Source organism: Martes martes (genome assembly GCF_963455335.1).
Source record: "Martes martes genome assembly, chromosome: X".
NCBI lineage: Eukaryota > Metazoa > Chordata > Mammalia > Carnivora > Mustelidae > Martes > Martes martes.
In genome coordinates this window covers 10632039-10657681 of record NC_137897.1, presented here as the reverse complement: position 1 = coordinate 10657681, position 25643 = coordinate 10632039, and the positions used below count along the sequence as shown (strand labels likewise).

Here is a 25643-nt window from a genome sequence, read left to right as displayed (position 1 = left end):
TGAAAAGAAATAAAACTCTTATTTTTAAACTTGACCATCATTCCTAAACGTGTAAACTGGGGATATTTTGTCAGTCACAAAAGGTATGTTTTCTGAATTAAGAAACTTACATTCCTGGGGCACCTGGCTGGCTCCGTGGGTAGAGTGTGTGACTTTTGACCTTGGGGTTAGAAGTTTGAGCCCTAAACACTTCTATTTCTGAATGTCAGATTAGGAATAATTTGAAGCTGACTTGCTGGCCAAATGGACAATGTTCCTAATTCCAAATATAATAAATTCCAGAAATATTTTCTGTGTAGCACTCAATATGGAAACATTTACTCCTTATCAAGATTGGTCTTCTCCGTCCGCACTCAGCAGGGCGTCCAGACCACCAAACCATTAACCTTCTCAGATAAAGGAGGAAAATGCAAATTAAGAGTTTCTTTAACCAGAAATACCCTTAAGGCAAACATGTGATTTACTTATCTTATTACAAGGTTTAAAATCTCCCATTAACAATTTTTAAAAGGGAAGATTATCTATGCAAATCCAAAAGTAAGGTTTACTTTTGACATTTCTTTGCTATTAATGTAAAATAGGTCCCAGAAATATTGCACTAAATGGAACCTTCTAAAACCATCCAAGTGGTATCTGCTCAGGAAAATTTCTCTCCAAACGGGTCCTATTATATTAAAGTCTCTAAAGTTTGTCTTTAGAATTAAGATTTGATTTTTCCCCCCCCTGAAACTGAAAAAAGTATTAATTATGATGTCCAGTGCCAGTGTGACACAGGGAAAGAGACAGGTTTATAGATCACTCGGGAGATTTTAACTTGCTACAGGAATCCTTCCAGAGAACACAGGGACAGTATGACTCAGATCCCCCGCTGTCACTGATGTCCTGTGACGCCTCCCAACCAGCACCAGAGAGAGCAGAAGAAGAGCCCCCACCACACTGTGAGAAACCCCAACTGTTGTAAGTCACTGAGTTTAGGGTGATTTGTTAATCACTGATGCAGAACTGAACATTATGTAATTCTTTGGAGGCATGTCTTAGGTCTGTCTAATTTAAAATAAAATAATAAAGCAATAATGATTAAAACTTTACCCTATTCTAATAATATAGCATATTTATTTTTATTTTTTTTTCTTTTTTAAAGACTTATTTATTATTAGAGAGAGAGAGAGGCAGCACACAAGGAGGAGGGACGAGGAAGAGGGAGAGAGAGAATGTCAAGCAGACTTCCCACTGAGTGCAGAGCCCAGCATAGGGCTCGAACCCACAACTCTGAGATCATGACCTGAGCCAAAATCAAGAGTCAGATGCTCAACCCACTGAGTCACCTAGGTGCTCCTAATATAGCATATTTCTAAATATGTGGTAAGGTCATTATACTACATCATATTATATTTATATACTTCTTTTTTAAAAAGATTTTATCATTTATTTGACAGAGAGAGACACAGCGAGAGAGGGAACACAAGCAGGGGGAGTGGGAGAGGGAGAAGCAGGCTTCCCACGGAGCAGGGAGCCTGATGTGGGTCTTGATCCCTACCCTGGGATCACGACCTGAGCCCAAGGCAGACGCTTAACCAACTGAGCCACCCATGCGCCCCTATATTTATATACTTCTGATACAAAGCTCATTAATTAGAAATCATTATAATGTTACAAGTACCAGAAGACTTATCACTGGATTCAACAAAGATAATATTTTAAACTTCCATGCATTTAAAAAAAATTCATATTATACAGGCCTGAAATTGATTTCTTCTTTTGCCCTGCACTTGAAAATATTAAAAGACAAGTTGGGGTAGAATGGTTTCTGCAAAAGTCTTAACTTATTCCCTGCAGTCCCAGGGCTGGTGTCATTTAGCACAGTCCCCCAGCGGACGCACTGATCATCTCTTCGGGTTTTTGTTCAAGGGCCACTTTGTAATTTTGCAAGTTGGTAAAAATTCCTGAACATTCCCGAATTAGAGAGCAAATACATTTTTGTTTTTAAATATCATATGGTCTCCTGCTTATGAGTTGTACCATTTTGAATCCCCATTAGAAAAATAATGGTCATTCTTGTTTCCTTACAGCTTTGCCAAAAAACATGTTTTTGAACTTTTAATAAAACAACTTTTTCCCTTTAAAAAAAAAAAATCTCTGTTTAACCATTTCCAGGTTCTATTTATTTATACATCATCACCCTACCTACCCGCAACCCAATTTGCTGTCACAACGTGCTTACATGAATTCATCTGAAAATCAAAAAATGATTCTGGTAGTTCATATTTTAAAAAAAGATATCATAAACTCCATACACTAAAGATTAGTGCTTTAAACTAAGCGCAGATGATCAATCCCTACTTATTCTTGCTTTAGACACCATGCTAACAATTAGGCTTTGTGGTTTTCAGATCTATGAGGTATCAGATGTAGAAGAAAGAAAAGCACTATTATAGAGCAATACAAGAAAATAGCTTAAGATCAATGATGGAGGGCCACCTGCGGGGGGCTCAGTCGGTTAAGCCTCTGCCTTCGGCTCAGGTTATGATCTCAGGGTCCCGGGATCGAGCCCTGCATCAGGCTCCCTGCTCAGAGGGGAGCCTGCTTCTCCCTCTCCCACTCCCCCTGCTTGTGTTCCCTCTCTCGCTGTGTCTCTCTCTGTCAAATAAATAAATAAAATGTTTTTTAAAAAGATCAATGATGGGAATGAAAAAAAAACTACATAAAACAGGCACAGAAGCTTAAAAACTAGTCTAGGACCACTTATTTAAGCCAACAGGCTCTACAGATATCATCATACATTATAGCTCAGGACAATAATTAATATACATGCGGATGATCCAAATTTGTGAGCAAGTTCAATTGTGCATAATATACACTAAGCTCTGAGCAAAGGGTGTGGTTTCTATCAGAAATGATTTTTATTTTCAGTATCACATTTAAATGACTAAAAATTCAACTTAAAAAATGCAGTTATCAAGAGAGCTTTATTCCGGGGCACCTGGGTGGTTCAGTGGGTTGGAGCCTCTGCCTTTGGCTCAGGTCATGATCTCAGGGTCCTGGGATCAAGCCCTGCATCGGGCTCTCTGCTCAGCGGGGAGCCTGCTTCCCCCCTCCCCCGCCTGCCTCTCTGCCTATTTGTGATCTCTGTCTGTCAAATAAATAAATAAAACCTTTTTAAAAAAAGAAAAAAAAAAGAAAGCTTTATTCCCTAATGACTGTGGAGTGGTGAAATTTAAGTGTGAATCAACAGATATTTGAAAGAAAAGTATTTTAGGGGTGCCTGGGTGGCTCAGTGGGTTAAAGCGTCTGCCTTTGGTTCAGGTCATGAGCCCAGGGTCCTGGGATCGAGTCCCACATCGGGCTCTCTGCTCAGCAGGGAGCCTGCTTCTCTGCCTACTTGTGCTGTCAAATGAATAAAATCTTCAAAAAAAAGAAGGATGTTTATTGTTTGATATTCTCTTCCTTAACTTTAGGAACCTGAGAGAAGCCACTTTGTTCTAATTGCTGGGGAGCCACTAAGAGAATCAGTTGTCCAACATGGTAAGCCCCAAACGACGGCAATTTTCCTGTTGATTTTCTTTTTCTTTGAAAGTAGTATGCATGGGGTGCCTGGGTGGCTCAGTGGGTTAAGCCTCTGCCTTCGGCTCAGGTCATCATCTCAGGGTCCTGGGATTGAGCCCCTCATCAGGCTCTCTGCTCAGCAGGGAGCCTGCTTCCTCCTCTCTCTCTGCCTGCCTCTCTGCCTACTTGTGATTTCTCTCTCTGTGTGTCAAATAAATAAATAAAATTTTTTTTTAAAAAGTAGTATGCATGGATAGTATTACGGGGAGGAGTGGCTGGATTTTTGTCTTCTTTACCTACAAATTTGAGGATTTCGTTTCATTGTGCCATCATCAGAGGAAAATATATACATGGCATTTATTTCTATATTCATTGTCTCCTTCTTTTAAAGGAATAATACCTATCACCTGTAGGACGTTGAATGTCAGACTATGGGGAAACAGAAGTAGTGTTTTGCATTTTGTCACAGGGAACTTGAACTTACAGAAAGGTTTTGTGGCCTGCTGCTCGAATATCATTTTTATCTTTACCAAAAACAGTGATTTCAGTCCTGTTTGTAGTCCATTGTATTTTTAGTGAAAAATAGGTACCTCTTAAGAATATTTCTTTAGCAGTTTCTAAAATATTCGAGTCGCTCCTTCTTTATTTAAAAAACAAAAATGGATAGAGGGAACCATGGCATCGTAGGACTAAGACTTTGGTTGGAGGCAGAAACTCCTGGAATAAGGACCTACTCACTTCACTTTGTCTTGACTTCCTCATAATATTGTTTTATTAAATGAAGAGCATCTAAAAACAGCTGGAATCCACCTTCATGTTCATTTTTATTAAGAAATTTTTTGCCAACTTACTTAGATAAATGCCTATAAAACGAGTCTACTTATCGGATTATGAAATTTGGTGTGCCTTAAAATCCCATCGCATCAGCTTTCCTTGCGTGAATTCCCAGGTATACATAATGATTTCAGGAAAAAAGCCCAGCTGATCATACATTTCAAGAACTTACTGTTTTAAAAAGATTCTTTTTTTTTGTTCTATTAATAACTTCAGGGGAAAACATTAAGCTAATACTCTACTTAGCCAATAGCAGTTGACCTCCATTTTGCGGGCTTCAGTTTCCACGCCAAAGGTCCATGGTTCTTGTTTCCTTTCATCGTGCTTGAAGAGCACTGAAATGGTTTGTTGTTCTAGAAGAAGCCTGAAGACAGATCATAAAGGGTCATAATCTTTATTCATAGCGGCCAGAATTTAGGTCAGGAAAGGAGGTGTGGGATGCAAGTCTTTTGAGTTTAATAGTCGCCTCTGCACCAAGAATGAGAAATGAGAGTCCGACCAGATTAGGTGACCGAAGGGGAGGGTCTGCTCGAGGCCACCGTCCATCTGTGTTACAGAAATCCTCTCTCGGAGGCTCAGGTCTTGAGAACACTGCATAACTAAGCCTGCGCCTTCAAACTCAGATTAAACCAGACAAGATAGATTAAGTCCCTTGACATCTCAGTTAATGAGAGGTGCAAAGCATTTTATTTCGTTTGTTTATTGTAGTTTTTTGGGTGGGTTTTTTTTTTTTTTTTGGTTTTTCTTACTTTTTAAACCCTAGAAAGTTTTTCTTTTACCTATGTATGTTTAAAGACAGCCACAACCATCTCTTGGCTGTTTGGGAACCATACCAATTTAATGAACTAGCTGAGGACCTTGTTTTTCTTATCAGAGATTGTCCGTAATGATATGCTACAAATTAAGCATGGACCGCCACAGAATGTTGAAATAGGAAATGTCCTTAACATCGATGTAGTCTTGTCCCTTTTTATAAATGAGGAAAATGAAATCAATATATTTTATTTATTTACATAACAGATAATTGGGTAGTATTTATCATTACTATGAAGGGTCAAAGTGCTTTCCATCTAGTACTTCATTTCATCTTCAGGACAAACTTATGAGGTTGGTACTCTCATCCCCATTTTACAGATGAGGAAGTGGAGGTACAGAGGTTCATTGGCTTGCCCACCACCACATAGCTGGATTCACAGTCGGGCTGTCTGATTTCCAGCCACCCTGCCCTTCTGCTTCTCACCGTGTTGGGGTGACCCCCGCTCTGCCCTGTGGCTTCTCTGATGGGAAGCGGTGATTAGTAGTGGAGCTGGGAAACGAACCCTGGTCTTCTGCCCCCCTGCTTTGTGCTCTCCACTGTACTAGGGGGTTCTACCTAATGAGAGCTTGAACTCACACCATTTTTATTACCCGGGAGGGTGTGTAAAGATTTAACTAGAGAAAAGATGAAACCTGTAGTTTGAAAGAGTATTTACGAAATAATTGATAACTATCAAATAATTTTCTTGTTTATAACCCTTATAGTTGATCAATTAAAAATATACGCTTTCTGGGGGATGTAATATACAGCTTGACGATTACAGTTAATAATACTGTAGAGCCTATTTGAAAGTTGCTAAGGGAATAGATCTTAAAAGTTCTCATCACCAGACTGCAGTGCCTGGATGGCTCAGTCAGTTAAGCGTTTGACTCTTGGTTTCGGCTCAGCTCATGATCTCAGGGTCATGAGATGGAACTCTGTATCGGGCTCTGCACTGGGCATGGAACCTGCTTAAGATTCTCCCTCTCCCTCTGCCCCTTCATCCCTCCCTGCCCTCTCCCCACCACACACACACACACACACGAAAGTTCTCATCACAAGAAAAAAATCTGTAACTTTGTGTGGTGATGAATATTAACTAGACTTACCATGATGATCATTTTACAACATGTACGAATACCAACTCATTCTGTTGTACACCTTGAGACTAATACAATGTATGTCAATTATACCTTGATTTTTAAAAAAAAACAAATTTAGGGATCTACTATGCAAAAAAAGAACAAAAGGAAAAGAAAAACAAAACATGCTTTCTGGGTTTAGTTTTCTTCTTCATCTTAAGGATTTGAGGAGACAAGCTTCCTCGGCTTGGCTTTGGAGGGCTCCAAACTTCAGGTGCTTCCTTTGTTTCCCAAAGTGTGGTCCACAGACCAGCAGTATCTGCATGACCGGAAGAACAGTGAGAAATGCAGAGTTTCAGACTCCACTCTAGGCCCCTGAAACAGAATATGCATTTCAGTAAGATTCCCAGGTGGTTCACGTGCACATTAGAAATGGAGAAGCAGAACATCGTACTGTAGAAATGTGTCAAAATGGAAGCCGAGAAGTGCACCATTTTTTCAGGAAAGTAATCAGGAGATGGGAGCGGTGCTCCACAAATCCAAACTGTAGCGATATTATGACGTGCAAGAAGTTGGTCCTTGGCCCAGGATCTGCTCTCATTTTGAGTTCCATTTCCCTTTCTTCTGTGTGTCCTTTAGAAGTGGATGTCTCCAAGGTGCCCTCTTGGATTGATTTTGCATATGAGCTCTCTGTCGTCATTCTTTCCTACCTGACAGAGTCCAGTTCTGTGTCTCCAGGTGAAATTTCTCTCATGAGCCCCAGATCCGTGTTTCCAACAACACTCCCAGCACCCCTGCCAGGAAGCCATTCTCGTCTCTCAGGTTCCTTCCTGTCAGCATAGCCAGAGCTGGCCTTCTTGTCGTACCCACACCCTCCTGCGTCCGGGATCTCAGCTGCCCTTAACAGTTGTACCATCTACTCAGCCTCCCGGGCCAGACCCCTTCTCTCCCCTGGTGCCAGACTCTGAAAAACTAGAAATCAGATCACATTACTGTCTACTTAACCCTTCGGTGACTTTTGATCATCTGCGGAATTATGCCCAAACTTCTTCCCATAGACCGCACCCAAATCCCACAGGGGTCTGGCCTCTTCTGGCAAGGCAGGCCCCTCATTTCTTTCCTGCTTCAATCTCTCCTTCCAGCACTGTGCCCCTGTCCTCAGTTCTTTCACTTTTACCAAAACTCAAGTTCAAACCGAGGAATTAGACAAAGGCGCCAACAGGGTGTGACCCATGGACCAAATCTGCCCACTGCATGTTTTTGTAAATAAAGTTTTATTGGAACACAGCCATCCCTATTCGCTCTCCTACGGTCTGTGTGTACTCTTAGGCTTCAACAGAAGATTTGAGTAGTGGAGACAGACACTGTTTGACCCCCAAGATCTAAAATACATACTGTCTGGTCCTTTACAGAATAGGTTTGCCAACCCCTGGAGAATCCAAAACATGATAGTTTCTTGACTCAAAATGTTTGTAATCTCCTGTTTATGGCCAATGAGTTGCCGCTAATTTTCAAAAATGACTCAAACCCTTCATGTAAGCACACAGCCTTATTTGCCATGTACACATCCAAACTACGACATTGCCATTTCTTGGCATCAGATCGGTTCAGTTCTTGACATCGACTGCTGCTATCAAACTAACAACGACGGGAAATCTTAAAAGTTCCCACCACGAGGAAAAACAATTCTGTGTGTGTGGTGACAGCTGTTAACCAGACTTACTGGGCTGATCATTTTGTAGTATATACAAATATTAAATCATTACTTGTCCACCTGAAACTCCACCTGAAAATACAACATAATGTTGCATGTCAATTACCCCTCAGTTAAAAAAAAAGGGGGGGGGGAGAGAAAAACCTCACAACTCTCAAAATCCTTGTAACGGAACCAAGCCCAAGAATGTTTTGAATGAAGAGATTGCAACAGTGGCTGGGTGGGAGGCAATCATTTATCTGATTTGTTTATCTGAAGTCTGGTCTTTGTAATCCTTCACGATCCTAGTCAAGAGACTTGTATTACAGTCCTCAGTGACTGGATGCTGCGAAAAAAGCCTTTTACTGCTCACATATGCCTGGATTGGTTTCAGGTTAAGGACTCCAGAAATACATACCATTTCTAGTGATAAAATATTATTGTCACCCAGAACTTTGTGAACGTCTCTTTCTGCCCTAGGTCCATTTGTGATGAACACCAATGAAGAGATTTCTCAGGCCATTCTTGATTTCAGAAATGCAAAAAATGGGTTTGAAAGAGCCAAAACCTGGAAATCAAAGATTGGAAACCAGTGAAGAGCTCAGGAGCAGATCTCCGTGCTTTCTAGAATTTTGCCAGTGGTGGCATCCGTCCGTTCAGCACATTCGAGTTTCCAGAGCTGACTGAGCCCATGCTTCTAATGAATTCTACCCTGAAGTGATAACACGGTTTTTATAGCAGCGCACGTGAGATATTTCCTGCTACATGCAAATAAACCCAATTGTTGCTTCTTTAAAAATCAGTGTTCTTCATTTTGATCTAAGTTATTAGGTTTCTGTTTTAAAAAATCATTTCGTGCATTGTTTCCCTTTTTGTGTGTGTCCGAATGTTTTGTGATTTTTGCTCACGGGTGAGTTTTATGAGCATACGTGATTGCTTTCTGCCTGTCCCTGACAGTCGATGTGTGAGTTTCCATGCAGCGTTCATGCCTGTGCTCTGGGGTTTCACGTTACAGGTTATCTGCGTTAAAATAACAGCAGTCCTGACGGTTTGAGTCAGTTTTCAAAACTGCCCTGCTATTGGTAGGGACGCGACAGGATTACAGCCAAGACTTCCCTGCATTTTCTGCCAAAATCTCTGTCAGATTTAAGACACATGCTTCCGCAACCTCCCATAAGGGTTGTGAAAAAAGTTTGAATCCAGAATTGGGTTCCAGCCTTCTGCGGTGGCCACACCACCTCTTCACAAAGCAACTAGAACCTGGGGCATAGGGTGGAGAGTTTTGTTTTGTTTTGTTTTGTTTTGTTTTAATTTGCTGGATGTGAAGTGAATTGCGAGTGCTTTTTCATGTCAAGGGCAAGTCATATGCACCTCCTGATTATTTTTGGAGCATGAGAGCACTTAGATTTTTTTTTTTCAAGTCTCTCCCCACATAAGATTGAGCAAAAACGTTCCTTGACTAATTGAAGTCATTTCATTGGATTTTGATCACAACTGATTATTTGTGTTTTTCCATGTGTCTTGGGGTTTCGAACTTTCCTTCTGGAGAATGCCTTTTGAAACAGTTTGCTCTCGCTGCCTGATGTCAACTGCTTGATAATCAGTGGATATTAAAATACTCAAAATGTACAGACAGTGGGCCGTGCTGAATGTTTTCATGATGTCTTCTCTGCAGTTGGTGCAGGGTTCCAGTTATGAACATGGACCAGTGAAGGTAGGTGCCTTAATTTTTAGTGTGATGCAGAGTTTTCTTATGGTTTATACAGAGGCCTTTCTTTCTTTTCCCCCGATTTTCCAGACAATATTAAAATACAGAACACTCCTAGTAGCGGACCAGAGATATCTTTCATTGGTTAATGAGTGTTCTGGTTCTTAGGCTTACTAAGATTCTTGCCATGCGTGTTGGAAAATGCTGTTGTTGTTGTTTTTTTAATTTTGGAGCTGTAATAGAACATGAATGAGCCTTCTAGACACTTTTCAGATGGATACGTTTCGCCTCAATTATATATGCAGATGGCACAGTGATTTTCTAATGAAGCACTGATTTGTTTTTGTGACATGGATAACTGTGTGGGCCATTCATTCATGTTGTTTGTAAGCAGCAAACGTTAGTCTGGTTACTTTAGTTAATTTCTTTTGTAAATCGCAAGTGCAGTACTTTTTCCAGATGGTTTCTATCTGGTTTTCTAAAATACCCATCGCTACCATCTAGAAAAATGGTTTTTTGGAAATCGTTTGCTTTTTTTGCTTTTTAAAGTGTGTAAAATTCAACAGTAATTGAATCCTTGGTCCTTAAGGGCAAGCCTCGGAGCTAGACGAATTGAGAGTAATGCGAAAGAATTAATTGGGTTGTTACTGGCTGAGCAATATTTCACCCAGTTTCATGTATTTTGCAGATTAGACTGTTTTCTTCAGCTATTTTGAAAATGATTTGGATTTCATTGTTTTGATGGAAGAGATAGTAAATCGTTATTGATTTAGGAATTTCTGGCCTCAAATAGACAAGTTAGATGTGAACTTGAGGTTTTGTAGCTGTTGTTAGGACATATATTTTTGGCAGGGGTGATAGCGCCCCCAACAGGAGAAGATTGGTCCCTGGGGTGAACAAGTCTTCCTCTCATTCCATGTGGAATGCCGATGTACATACGGTGCCTAAACAGACATACGGTTTGTAAAGGTTGAACACTGTGCTGGGGGACAGCCACCTTGAGTAGTCTGGCAGTCTACTCAAATCTTTCTTTAAAAAAAAAAAAAAAAAGGAAGTCTGGCTTTCCAAATTCCAAATGCACCCCGGAGAACTCACAGCCGTGCAGCCCTACCTCACTGCTGCCAGCCTTCGGGCTGCAGCTCAATGCCAGATGGTAGGCAGAGAGGAACCCACCGTTGAGCCTCAGTGACGGGGGAAAAATCGGACTTGTTTGAAGCAAATGAGACTTCTCAGGCTGTTCACCTCTTTTGAAGTCCACAAAACTCAGAAATCCTTCAGACGCGCTGGGTTCACGGAAGCTTTCTTTCCCCCCCCCAGCATTATGCGTAGATTTAAAAAATGTTTCCATTTGACTTTGAACGTCACTGCACTTGACAGTACAAGAGAAGATTTTGAATTGTTGGAAAGAAGGAATATGTTTTAGGTTCTGCTGCTCTTTTAGAGAACCCACACACCAAGAATTCTCTAGGTGTCCTGGGCACGGTGAGGTTTGAGGTGGTTCACATGTACTGATCACACATGAACTTATTTCTTGGGGCGGAGGAAGAAAGCGTGTGAATTTGCATGTGACAGAAGACATGACCTTCTACATGGAAGATGCAGCATCATTTGCTTAGTAATATACTATTAGCGATTTTTTAAATATATGTCTGAGTTTCATTTAAAAAGTGCAGCTACACACATTGTGCTTCTGTCTACCCAACCCGCAGCTAAATTAAATGTTTCTGATGTGAAGGGGCGGGGGGTGCCTAGAGTAAACAGAAGTTCCGACATAGATGAGACTGGACCGTGTGAGGGACGAGGAGCTGTACCGTATAGGTTATTAGGCTTTTCCTTTAACCCCTTTTTCTTAAGAGAAAATCTAAGACGGAATAAGCTTCTTAATTTCTTCTTGTTTAAAGGAAAATTTAGTATGGAAGCATATTCGAGATGGTAATGAACACTGGGATATGAATTTTTTTTTTTTTTTGCTTTTGGGGATAAAAATGTTCCATTTATTATTAGACATTTTCAGGGTCTTTCTCAGTAGTAGGTCTGTGAGCCTGTTCTTCTCTCCACCCTCCTGTCTAGACACAGCCCTGGCTGTTCCTAAATGGATCCCTTCCCCCTACAGTCCTCACTTTCTGTCCTTAAACATTGTCCTTATCTTCGCTTTGACTAGCCTTGCCTCTACCCTAATCATATGAGTCTGTGAATATTTTTTCTGCAACAACCATGCATCGAGCCACTGATACCCTAGATGATTGTACTTAATGCCACTTTAGGGTGAGGCATCCTATTTTCATTAGGCTTGCCACCTGTATTTAGGAGAGCTGTTTAGGGTCGGCAGTGCATGGACTTTGTGGACTGAGATAATTCTGTTTGAAAATCTCAACTCAAATCTGCACATGCTGTTTAGCTGCTAAGTTTCTCAATCTACGCAGAACACATTTTCTTCTAGAAACAAGGTTAACCCAGTGCCTGATCTTGGCTCACTAATATAATCAGATTAACCATCTAGATGTGGGATTTATTGGTGTCTGTTTTCTCCAGCTTTTATTCTACGGTTGGGATAGTCCTGTAAATTTGCACAGGATGTGCACTGCCCAACTCTAGGAAGCTTTACGTAGACTCACTTCTGTCTGTGACAGCCCTGAGTCCCATAGTGTTGACATTTTGGGCATTTGGTAATAAATACCTACAATTTCACTGTCCAGTCATTCACACTGACTGTCTGGCCAGCACTATTTTGGTTTACTTGATAAGCAGTTCCTGTCATGGGGAATCCTGGCATCTCCTTAAGCACTCCTATGAAGCCAGCCTCCCTAAATCTTTTCAGCATCCCTGATGCAGACATATCACTAGCGTGATGAAGGAATAACTCCAGGTTATGATAGGCTTTCCCAACTCTTTTCTGGCAAAACTGGTTTCCTTCTCGTCCATCCTGCCTTATAGCCCCGTCCTTCTTCGCTGGTGGATGAATGTTGCCGGGGGTTGAAGTCATTCAAACTGTATGTGATACCAAGATCCACTGGAATGTGGGGTACCTCTTAACTTTCATGAGAAGTCCCATGGCCGACAAGACTTTGTAAGCCTGGTGTCACGTGCCTTTTCCTGACATCGACTCCAGAGCGAACTGGGTAACAAGAACTGAGTGCATCTTGCATATTTCACTCCAGGAAGCGGACCCTCCGTTCCCCTCTCTCTTTTCACATCCTAAGTCCCACACCGGGAAGCCCATTGACTGTTGCTAGTCACATGGCCTACTGAGTTCTTGTTCACTTTTCGATGAGGCACAGTCCTTGGCACAAAAGACATTTGAAATGTTTTCTATGAACTTCTTCACTTATGACCCCATGGCTAAATGGGTTGAATCACATGCTTCTATACACAGATCTGTTCTTCCCCTACTCAGTCACCCTGAATGTTGGTTGAAGCTTTCATATCTCCGTAGCGTATTATTGGTATTCAGGATACAGTAGAACCCCCTGTATCTTATGTCTTCCTTGTGTGACTTTTTTTTTTTTAATTTAAAAAATCCTGATTTGGACTTGTGGATAAGCCTTTACTGTAGACCCCTACGAGTGCTAGGAAAAACAATATCAGTAATGCTAAATGTTGAACGAGTTCCCTTATGGAACTCCCTTTTGGAAGCAGCTTATAAAAGATAGTTTATGGGGCAAAAATATAGTGTTCGGACACATGAACACTTCCGTGTAGAACCTGATGTAGTAAGATCTGGAACTCCTGGGCACATGTATCATCACCACAATTGGCTCAAGGTCCTAGAGAAATCGGGACACACATGAGAGTAACCTTGTTTCTGAGCACATCTCTAAACCTAAGTCTTTCCTACCACTCGAGATTAGCAGTGAGGATGGGAAACTATAGGTAATCGGGAATGTGGTTGAGATGCAAGGAGAGGAGACCTTTCTTCTTAGGTGGCTTGCATGTGAAGCCCACTTTTGTCTCTCTTGCCTCTAGTTCTTATAATCTCTACCAAGATATTAGGACATTATAAAACCAAGACACGTTGAGGCCTCCCTGCATGTCGTGAAAGCTGTGACCGATCATCACATCCCAGTTGGTAAAGGATCTCCTTTGCTTCTCATTAGAACTTAACCGTGGTTGACAGTGCATTCACTGAATTGTTGAGCACATACTATGTCTGGGCACTGGTCTCAGTGCTGGAAAGGCAACAGGAAAGAGGACAGTGTTTTGACTTTCATGGAACTTACATTCCAATGGGGGGAGAGGCAGGCAGTAGCAAATCTAGAACGTGGAGTATCTCAAGGTGGTCCCATGGAGAAAATCAAGCAGGAGGAGGAGACGCGGAGTGATGGGTGGGAGAGACTTACCAGATCTGATTTCACTTGTGCAGAGCCCTGAAGGAAGTGAGGTGGACGGGACAACCATTGCACACTGGCCATGGGGAGGGCCGGAAAGTGACTTGGGTGTTTGCCTGTAGCTCCAGTGGAGGTGGAGTTAGGGGCAGGGGCCAGAGCCACAGTTGTTGAGGTTGGAGAAGTAGCCAGGGCAGATCATACAGGATGTGGCTGTGTTCTAGTAAAACTTTATGGATACTGAAATTTGAATTGCATATCACTTTCATGCATCATGAAATAATCCTTATCTTCTCTTCATTTGTTTCAACCATTTAAAATTATTAAAAATAATCCTTAGCTCACAAACCATAGTGAAATAGGCTGTAGGCTAGATGTGGCCCGTGGGTCATAGTTTGCCAACCCTGATCTATATCATTACATGATTTTATCCTCTGCAGTCTGTTTACTGGTACCTGACATTTTAAATTGGTGTCTAAGTTTAGTGTTTTGTCATCCTCTGCTAGAAGGAAAGTTTTTTAACAACAGGGACTTTTCTCTTTTTTTCTTTCTCTCCTCCTTTGTTTTTTGTTGTAAGAAGTTGCTTATGCTCTTTGGCATTGGGCATGCACTGCTGCTCCAACCGCAGCCAGAGTTCCTTTGCCCACGTGGTGGCCACATCCTTCATACCCCCTGCAGGGTACCCTGAGTCTGGGGAAACTGCACTGTGTGCTACCGGGTCTCGGTCACCTAGTACAAAGCCCGTAAGAGGATAGATACTAACAAGTGTGTGTGGACGGACTGATGGACAAGGCCTCTGGGATTTTGACATACCCAGCTTACAAACTGACACATTAAATCATCTCCAACGTCTCCTCTCGTCGTAGCTTGTCTGATTTCCGTTGTTTACATTTAGAAGCATTTTTGATACGGCAGTTGATTCACCATGTGCCATCTTCCTCTGGGGATTAGAGAGGGGTCAGATGACAGTATCAAAGAACACTGCAGTGTCCTTATAGCCACAGGCCCTCCAGTAAGGTGTTCACTCCTAGGAGCCAGTTACAGAAGGATGCCCCCTTCACCCATTTTCTAGCCTTAATGGTCACAGAAAGAGAGGCAGGGAAAACCGCGTTGGACCACATGGCAGATCTGGATAAAACACAGACACCTTGAAGATTTCCTTCATCTTTGGGATTCCTGAGAAGTGCTGTCTATGTTTCCATGCGGTGATTTGTGGGGATGTGGTCAATTATGGCAAAGCACTCTGGTTCGGTACTTTGTCAGTCAGCATCGGCCAGGGTATGCTACAAAAACAAGCACCCCCCGGATCGTGGCGACACAGGAACAGGTTTATTTATTGCTCCTACCACAGAACCATCTGAGTTCGTTCAGAGTCATCACTAGCTCAGGATGAAACTGGCTGAACATCCACATCTTGAATGTCATCAATCTCTGTGACAGGGCGGAGAGCCCCCGGAGAGTTTTGCTTTGACAATTAAATGCTCTGGCCTGGCAGTGACCCATGTCACTTCTGGTCACAGTCCCTTGACCATCGCTCCATCGAACCACAAGGGGCCAGGAAGTGCGCAATCCTTCCATGTGCTCAGAAGAGAGAGCTGGAAATATTTGGTGAACAGGATAAATGACTAGCAGCCCAGCTCTGATTGTTTCTAAATGATTTTGAACATGTCTTTGAGATGGGAAACAACCATGGTTGGCTACTCGGGTAGAGTTGCTGAAGGAAGACACTCAAGTTTGTTTCTGCTGTTCAAGAGTTGGCTTCTTGTCCCTGGAGAAAGAACAGCTGTACATTTCAGTTCAGTAAGTATTTGTGGAATGTCTGCTGCGTGCCAGGCACATGAGTGGAAATGATATTTTTATGAAATAAAGATGTCTTAGTTATTTTCATGTCTTACCAATGACTGAGGAGTTCATTTGTGGCCCACAGGAAGGATAATTTTAAGGCCTGGAACTTTAGGTAATAATGTCAATTTTTAGGAGTCTTTTTTTGGTTGTTGTTCATTGTTACCTAAACAATCACAACAGTCACATGTTTGACAAAAGTATTGCTTTTCTGAAATCTAGGTTTGGTGAAAATTGTTTCTGGAGAGAGAGAATGACATTTGCGGGATACAGGCATGACAAATATTTTGTTGCTGCTTGCGGTTCCATTCTGGAGAGAGTTAGGAAGGGTGTAATTTTGACTAGGTGAATGCCCTGAATTCATCCTAAATTAAGATTCCCCAAAAGGGAGAGTGGGCTGAAAAAGTAAAAGTAGACTTTGCAGTGGTGTGCATGGTTCATAACTACACCCTCACAGCAAGACTGGGGATCACTGGGCATCTTTGACGGTGCAGAGGATATTGGCAAGGAAGAGGAGAGCCATGGATGTTGACGTGGGACCACTGCATCTTTGGAAGAAGGGGAAAGGGGGACACACTGGACTGACTCCGAGCAGTATAGTGGGGTGCCTTGCCAAAAAGGCATGAGGATTTACATAAAGATCCCCTGCCCAGCCAACAGATTGTGTTATACTTAGGCTGAAATAGGACTATAGCAATTAACTGTTGCCACAGTAACGCTGTGTAACAAACCAGTCCAAACTCCAATGGCTTAAAAAATCTCTTCTCACTCTTGTTGCTGTGGGTCAGCTGGGAGTCAGGATCAAGACTCGAGCCATTGGTTGAATGTGGGTCTGCCCCACATGTCTCTCATCCTCCTTGGATCAGTGGGCTAGCAGGGGCAGGTACTTGTGATAGCAGAAATGTAGAAGTGTACACTCATGCGTACATTTCAACTCTCTGTATCATATCTTGGAATGCGTCACTGGCCAGAGCAAGTCACATGACCCAACATCAATAGGGCTTAGAAAGATACTTCTCCCTTTTTGTGGGGAGCTGTGGGGTTGTTGTTGTTTTTTTCTTTAAAGATTTTATTTATTTATTTGACACCAAGAGAGATCACAAGAAGGCAGAGAGGCAGAGAGAGAGGGTGAAGCAGGCTCCCCACTGAGCAGAGAGCCCGATGTGGGGCTCTATCCCAGGACCCTGAGATCATGACCTGAGCCCGAGGCAGAGGCTTAACCCACTGAGCCACCCAGACGCCCCTGTGGGGTTGTTTTTAACAATAACCAAGTTACCATGAAGGCTTTGAGTTGTTTTCTTACAAATTGGGCCCTTGATCTTTGACATTGGTATAAAGAAACTGTAACAGACCTCAGGAATATATACTCTTGGGGTTATTCAGAGCACCCTTCTGAGTCTTGCCACTCGAGTGCATCCCACAGTCATCTGCCCCACATTTCCTAAGCACAAATACATCAGATGGGAGCAGAGGCATTGAGCAGAGCATGGATTTAAAACACATAAGGGGGGGGGTGGTGCCTGGGTGGCTCAGTCGGTTAAGTCTCCAACTCTTGATCTCAGGGTCATGAGTTCAAGCCCCACACTGGGACCACACCCAGTGCAGAGCCTATTTAAAAAAATAAAAATAAATGAAATATGTAAAGGGGGATGTTAACTAAATTGAATTTAATAAAAAAAATTTTTAATATTCAAACTTTAAAAAATGTAAAGGGGGCATAGAGGTATCCCCAGATCTCCATATTTGGCTGGGTAGAAAACCACCCTCAGCATTCATCAAACTGGAGGATGTGGCGGTCCCAGGCATCTTAGTCCTCCAGTATCTCCCTAAAATACCCAGACGGCTTTGCACACACACAGAAATGCATGTACATGGTTTCCCTGAGTTTGTAATCCTTTTCCCTAGTCAAGTTTAATTAAACACCCAAGGTTTCTCACAGATACGCATTTCGGTACAGAACTACATAAGTCAAAGAGCCACCGAGAACATGAGGCCCCCAGATGGCCAGGTTCCTGGATTTCAGAGAAGGACCAGGCCCTCGGCTCCCTCTGAGCAGCCCCAGCAGTAATTTCTAGCAAGGCTGCATTTCTCCTTCCTACCCTCAGTTGGTGCACCCCATTCCATTAGGTACCATCTGTTCTGGGTAAGACCAGACCCCCCAATAACAGAATACAAAGGTTTAAGATGTGGGTTGTTTTTTCATCCGTCTATACCGATATACGTAAAGCCTGGGCAGGTTACTTCGAAATCGGCCCGTCATCTGAAAACCCTTCCAACAAATGTTAAAAAAGAAGACGAAAAAGCTTGTCCTTGCTTTACCCTGGAAAAGTTTTGCTCTTTTCAGTTTTTAATTACTGTGACGGAAGTTGCGCCATCTTGCTCTTGCCAGACTCGCCTCTGGTTACCGAGGGAGACCAGGGGCCAGAAGACACGCAAACTTCTGAACCGCAGTGCGGGCCCAGATGCTGCACCCCCCCCCCCCCCGCCACCAGAGAAAGGAAAGAAAGGGCCTCAACTTTACTCAATGCCTACTCGGTGCCTGCCCCTTTCCCCCATCAGACCTCGTGAATCTCCCCGTCAGCTGCGGAGGTGGGTACTGGGAGCATTGCCAGCCATAAAACGAGGAAAGGAAATCAAGCCTTAAGGAAGTTCAATAATTGACCCTCAATCACCTAGCTAAAAAGGAGCAGTGCCTTGATTCGAAGCCTGCTTGCTTTATTTTTTTATTTTTTAAAAACTCATTAACAGTTTTACCCTTTTGGTGGGTGGTTCCATGAATTTATTTTTTTTTAAAGATTTTTTTTATTTACTTATTTGACAGACAGATCACAAGTAGGCAGAGAGGCAGGCAGAGAGAGAGGAGGAAGCAGGCTCCCCGCTGAGCAGAGAGCCCGATGTGGGGCTCGATCCCAGGACGCTGGGATCATGACCCGAGCCGAAGGCAGAGGCTTAAACCACTGAGCCACCCAGGCGCCCCCGGTTCCATGAATTTAAACACACTGTAGAGATTTGCGTAACCAGCGCCGTAATCAGGATAGGGAAACATTCATTTATGCTCTCCTTTCCGAGTCACACCCTCCTGCCAAAGCCCTGGCAGCCTCCGATCTGTCCTCCAGCACGATCATTGGGGTTTTTTAAGAATGTCATACATGGAGTCATACGGTACATAACCTCTTAAGATTGGCTTCTTTCACTGCCGGTGCCCCGCGGACCCATCTGAGTCCCTGGGCGCACCAGATCGTTCTGTTTTCTTGCTGAGTGGTATGTCACAGGCTGGAGTTTGCTTAACTACTCACACATTGAATGACATATGGGTTGTTTCCGGTATGGGGACTATGATGAAGAAAGCTATTGTAAACAAACATTAGTGTAAAGGCTTTGGGGTAGACCTAAGTCCTCTTTTATCAAGGGTCAATTCCCAGGAGTGTGACTGCTGGGTCATATGGTGGGTGTCTGCTGAACTTTGTCAGAAACTGCCAACACGTTCCATTAACAACTCAACTCCATGCATTCCCCTCTCCAGTTAGCTGTGGTTTATGGATATCAGGCAAAGCTTCTTTTCAGGGAATATTATTTTCACTTGGGAGCTGCGGGAGGCAAAGGCAGAAAAGTTCGTTTGACCTCATCAGGGTAACGTGGCTCAGGGACTCGAGGGACCGGGGAACTGTATTCGGGGAGGACAGCTGGGAGGATGACTGTGCCACCTGGACCCCAAACTGGGAAAAATTTGGTGGTTTTGGCTAAGCTTTAAACGTTTTGTTGGAACTGAAATGCCAGATGCTCTTGCCGCAAAACAGAAGTTACTAAGAGTGAAGGGAACGCAGAAATATTTGTGTTGCAACCTGATCCACAAACCCAAACCCACTGCAAAGGGAAATTGCTGACTGCTGCGATGCCCCTGACCTCCAGGGGCAAGTAATAGAACTGTGTCCCCAGGCAACACTTGTAAATCCCTGAGCAGATCTAGGGAAAGTCGCGTGAAATGTGTTTCCTCCATAGCCCACCCTGAAGCTTCTGGATTTTCCCAACATATAAATTCTAGTCACTCCACCTCCTTATTATCGAACTTCCTGAAGATATTGACAACATGTTTGACAAAATAACATAAACTGTTTTTAAGAGGCGTGGAATCCCAGGCTCAGACTCCCTGCTCTCACAGAGGTCCAGAGAGGAGTTTTGCAAAGCTGGTCTTTTCCCATATCTAGAACGGGAGGACTCCTAATAGCATGGGAGCGGATGGCTCAAGAAAAGCTTTTCATGGAGCAGGGATCTGAGCCATGCTGTGTCCTCCAGGCCATGTTCCTGCCGCCCAGGCATCCATGTCTATACTCCTCATTTATATTTTCTTTCAAATACTTTATGAGTCCATAAAGTAAAATCCTTGTGAGAGGATTGTAAAGGATTGTAATTGACACTCCCCTGTTGAATTCCAGTAGGTTGAAGCACTACCTATTATTTTTCTTTCTGTTTTGAGAAATGGGTTGTTTTGAGTCCTTAGAAATTTGAGAAGCAATTTATTCTATCATTTAGCCTGGTCTCAAGAAAGGCAGCTGGCCTCCTCACGCTCTTTGACCTGGAAAACATTATGGTTGATCTTCAATCTTGAAAAAATCATACAAGTTGGGAACTGGTGTACCATCAGTCAGACTTGAGTTAAGAAAGGCTTTGGAAATCCACTTAAGGAAGATACTTACACAAGTATTTTGAATCCAAGGTGTAACCCAAAAGGATTTAAAGAATAAGATTATTTCTCAGTATGCGTCTACCATTTATTCCCTGCTGAATGGACTTGTACCTAGCTCAGGCACTAACCAAGGTCTTTGGACTTAGACCAGCATGCACCAATCCCCGCAGATGAGTGGTTCTCATTAAAATCACTTGGGAAGTTTTTTTTCTAAGATTCGTTTATCTGAGAGAGGGAGAGAGCACGAGGCGTGGGGAGAGGAGGGACAAAGGGAGAGAAACAGACTCCCCCTTTAGCACAGAACCCATCATGGGGCTCAATCTCACAAACCCGAGAGTATGACCTGAGCTGAAATCAAGGAGTCTACCGCTTATCCGACCGAGCCACCCATGTCCCCTAAAATCACTTGGGAAGATTTTTTAGATAAACTTTTTACTTTGAAGTAGTCTTAGATTTACAGCAAAGTTTCAAAGGTAGTATAGAGAATTCCTATATGTCTCCCGCCCAACCTCCCCGAAGGCTAGCACACACTCAGAAAGTTAAAAAAAAAACAAAAAACACACAAAAACCTGATGACAAAGCTTCAGCCCAGTACCTCTGAGGATGGGATCACAGATCGAAGCTTCTTTCCCCAGGAGGTTCAAGGTGAAGCCAAGAGTGAGAAGCACTGCTACAAACCCTTACTTCTCCAAGTATGCTCAGCCAGCCAGCAGGACCACCATCATCCGGGATCTTGTTAGAAATGTGGCATCCTAGGTCATGCCCCAAATCTGCTGCATCAGGATCTGCTTTCTAACAAGATGGCCAGGAGCTTCGTATGCCCATTAAGCTTTGAGAAGCACTACTCTATGCAAAACGTTACACAGATCACAGAAACCTGGGCCTGATGGCTCGTTGTCAAATGCATGATGTATTTATTACTCATCAGTTTCTTCCTCAGATATCTACTAAGTGCCTGTTGCATAAAAAGGATGAAGCAGACATGTGTTCTACCCTAGAGGAGATCACAGTGTAGTAAGGGAAATGCAGTGTGTTCATAAATCATACAGTGTAAGTTAGGGACATTATATAAGCTTGATGGAGGAAGCAGCATCGGATTTGGACTTGGAAAGAGGAAACCTGGAGGAAGATACTTGAATGGTAATTGACGGAGTTTGAACAAATGAATCATCTCAGGGTTAGGCTTGCTCTAGTGTTTGATGAATCAGTTTTTTCACCTATTTAATGAATCTTTAGCTCTTACTGTTGCTATGTGAGTAGGACATCTCCTTACTGCGGCAGTAGCCCTTACAACCCAGTGGGGAAGACAAACACCAAGCAAGTAATGACACAAATAATTCATTAGTGTCAACAGTGGTAAGCGCTGGGAAGGAGAAAAATGCGGTGCTGTGAATCCATGTGACCTAGGGACCAGACCCCGGTGGGGATGGGAGTTGCGGGGGCGGGGGGGGGGAGAGGTTCCCTAAGAACGTAACACCTGGCTAAGAAAGGCTCAATGGGACGGAGAGTGGAGGGCACTCCCAAGCAGAGGAACAGCATGGACCAAGGCCAGAGCAAGAGGAAATGAACAAAGGAACGAACCAGTGAAGTGGATGTCCAGTAATATTCAGGTCTCCAGTATTTTCCATTGCCTCCTGAATTGGTACAGTGGATGTGAAGTGGTACGTCTTAGCGCCAACCTCTCCCTAATCTTATTCCCCGGTCTTCCCACACATCAACTTGCTCTGTTCCCAAAGTGACCCTCCCACTGTTCTTTTCAGTAGGGCTTCTTGATATCCCCAAATCATGCCCCTGTTTACTCTTTGAAGGTGTTACTTGACTAGATATTTTTGAAGAGAAGCAGGGATGGAAATTTAGAATTTAAGCTAGTAGGCACACAGGAAGCCTTTGATTTCCTCACACACGGAGAATGCCCGGTGACTTCAGCAATTAACAAAAGGCAAAATGGCTATCCTTCCTTCCTCTTGCTCTGCAGGGACCGGTATACATTTAAATAAGGGTACAATCTTGTTACAAAGGCTTTAAGCCTCACATTTTAGAAACTGGCTCTGGTTGCCAGGACATCAGAGAATGATTTGTTATTTAGGAGTGAAATTGCTAACAGTATCAGATCAATTACCACACACGTGAGTAAAAAGACGCTGTAACAAAAAGCAGAGACCAGGCAAGCCTGCTTCACTTCCTTCCTCTCGCTGAGTGCTTTCTAATTATTTTAGTTTTGACTAGGACTTCCACTAGAAAAGAGGAAGAAATTACGAGCAGCTCATTTGCAAATGTTTGGTAGTTACAACTGTTGAAATCAATGGTTTCAATATATTTTCGGGACTCTATTTTACACTTGGCGATTTTAATTTTTGTCTTCCCCAAGCAGATAGCATCAAGTTAATTACACAAAAATCAACCAGTGTGGAAGTCCATTGGAGCCCAGCCGCCGTTCTTGACCCTTTCTAGACGTATCCACTGACAAATGTGTTGTCAGGTTTTGGCTGATGTTGAGTGGTTAGTACTCCCACTTGTAGTAATAAAATGACCGCCTGTAATTTCTCAGCGATTTCAAACTAGATTGAAATTATGAGACTTAAAGCATGCTTAAATAGCTCTGAGTATTTGAGTAAACACTGCCTTTTTTTTTTTTTTTTTTTAATGACAAGGGAAGTCTCGAGCTGCTCGGCGCCTTTCATGCAATCCAGAGATTTGAAATCTTTCTGCAGAGTTCTCAGTTGGGTAGTTTAAAACCATTTCTGAGATTGAATTGAAGCCTGTCAGAGCTATGCGTACATACATCACTCTATATTTATGGATGGTATTGAATGAAATTTGCCTCAATAAATAAAAATCCTTTAGATACAGCATGATTTTTAAAACATTAGAAAGGTATTTGGTTTATTTTCATCTGGAAGCAATGGTGTAACAAATTTTTATTTCAAGGATGACATTGAATATTAAATAGTAATACTGTCCAACCAGAAGAGGCAATGAATAATCAGGAAAAGAGGGGCTATTGACAAATGAGTCTTTAATGGAGAATCACTGCTTTTCCGAGTTGACAGTTGAACATCTAGGCAGTTTCATCCCCAGATTCCCTAGATGAAGAAACTGTGGCCTGCCCCTTAAACTTGATGCCTGTTCCACAAACCCTATCTTTGCTCTTCAAGCTTCCTCCTCCCCATGCTCCCTGAAAATCGCCTCGATTTAAACTTCACAGAGAAGTGAGAAATCCTAGGTCCCAAGCAGCCTTGCTGTCCACAAACCCATGTCATTCTCTGCAGGCCTCCTATTCTGGAAGGTGACCCTTTCATCCATTCATGCATTTATCTCTGGGACTTAGGTCAAACCAGCCCCTCTGCTTTCTCTCCTGCGTACGTGTTCCGTGTCTTCCTCTCTGGTGGCACTTAACCTTAGCTTAGAAACATTTTCTAAGACTCCCCCGCTTTTATTAAACACACACACACACACACACACACACACACACACACACACACATTCATAGCTGAACTTCCAAGCAGGATGACCTTCTCAGTTCACGTTTTGAGATCTTTTCTAGTCCATAGCCATGATAGGTAAAATAGAGAATTGATCAAAGGGCGCCTGGGGGGCCCAGTCGGTTAGGCGTCTGCCTTCGGCTCAGGTCATGATCTCAGGGTCCTGGGATCGAACCCCAGGTCGGGCTCCCTGCTCAGCGGGGAGCCTGCCTCCCCCTCTCCTCCCTGCTCGTGCCCTCTCTTACTATCTCCGTCGCTGTCTCTGTCTCTCTCAAATAAATAAATAAGATCTTAAAAAAAATTGATCCAATGCTGGTAAACATCTGCAGATGGCAAGCGTTGGCAGAAATGGTACCAAGACCATGAAGCCGAAAAGATCAATGCATTGTACACCCTAAACTTAACGCCAAGTTGTATGTCCCTTATATCTCAGTGCAACTAAACTTTCAAGAAACACGAAACTGAAGCTGCAGAGCTGAGTCTGGAAGGTGGAGGCCCCCTGAGAGTTCAACGTCAGTGGGCAGGACGCTCTGGGAGTGCATTCCATCAGCTCCCCGGAAGCCAAAGGAGGAGTTCCCCTTCACTGCTGCCTGGAGCGTGTCTTCTATGAAGCTGCTTAACTAGGGGTAAAGGAGGAAGCAGATCCTTCCTGGCAGCCAGGACTTGAACTAAGCTGATCCCTGAGTCATAAATACTCCGTAAGACTCTGGATTCGGGGTTCTGGAAGTCAGGGGGGCATAACCGCAGAACTTCTCAGTGAAGGAAGAATAGAGAAAAAGAAAGACAACCGCGTCCCCAGTGAAGGTGAAACTACTAAACAAAATTCCAAAGCACATACAGGTGATTATTACTCAGGAAGACAGCCAATAAAGTTTATCATCAGGATATAAATCATATATATATTAATTTAAAATAGAATTTGAAGAAATAAGTGTATTTGGAACCCTCAAAGAGATAAAGAAAGGAATAATATAAGATACAATGACAAATTAGCAGAAACATACAGAAATGAAGTGAAAAGGAAGGAGAACAAAGGGGAAATATTTGAAATTAGAAATATGGTGATTGACATTAAAAACTTACCAAATACACTCTAGGCTCACACAGTTGGGGAACTGGTGATTGGGAAGATGAACCAATTAATTTAACACATTGAAGAGAGATGAAGGGAGAACCAAACATAAAGGTGAAAGCACATTTAAGAGACCTGCAAGATTACTAAAAGGCTCCAATACATGTCTGATAAATATTTCAGAAATAATTGAGACAATGTAATACATAGAATAATGAAAAATATAATGCTTGAAAAGATAAAGAATTGAAATTCGGAATGGCCTCAAGATTCAAACTGCTGCGAAGGTCTCTGTTGCAACTTCTCAACCCTGCCATTATAGACAAGATGTGAATGAATGTGCTCGGTGTGTGCCAATAAAACTTGGTTCATAAAACAGGCACGTGGCAGGCTGAATTGGGCAAGGGGTGTGTAGTTTGACAGCCCCTGATCTAGAGCAGGAACCATTGTTTATATTTTCATGTAAATCCCTCCAGATATTTTGTATATATAATTTTACGTGCATGCTTAACAATGGTTAATTGTTTATGCATACATATATCATGTACATCTTACACACATAAATTAAAGAGACATCATAACGGA

The 25643-nt window shown here is 42.7% G+C and overlaps 2 protein-coding genes across 2 annotated transcripts in view; both read left to right on the top strand.

Annotated features, from left to right (window-relative positions):
* PIR (pirin) overlaps positions 1-8743 on the top strand; it is a 104100-nt gene extending 95357 nt beyond the window's left edge. The window contains exons 9-10 of the mRNA XM_080795638.1: positions 3456-3522; positions 8429-8743. Of these exons, the coding sequence (XP_080651764.1) occupies positions 3456-3522; positions 8429-8544 (183 nt within the window). The 3' untranslated portion in view covers positions 8545-8743. The remainder of the gene's footprint in view (positions 1-3455; positions 3523-8428) is intronic.
* Positions 8744-9242: 499 nt separating this feature from the next.
* Positions 9243-25643, top strand: part of VEGFD (vascular endothelial growth factor D) — a 38595-nt gene continuing 22194 nt past the window's right edge. The window contains exon 1 of the mRNA XM_080795784.1: positions 9243-9662. Coding sequence (XP_080651910.1) covers positions 9573-9662 — 90 coding nt within the window. The 5' untranslated portion in view covers positions 9243-9572. The remainder of the gene's footprint in view (positions 9663-25643) is intronic.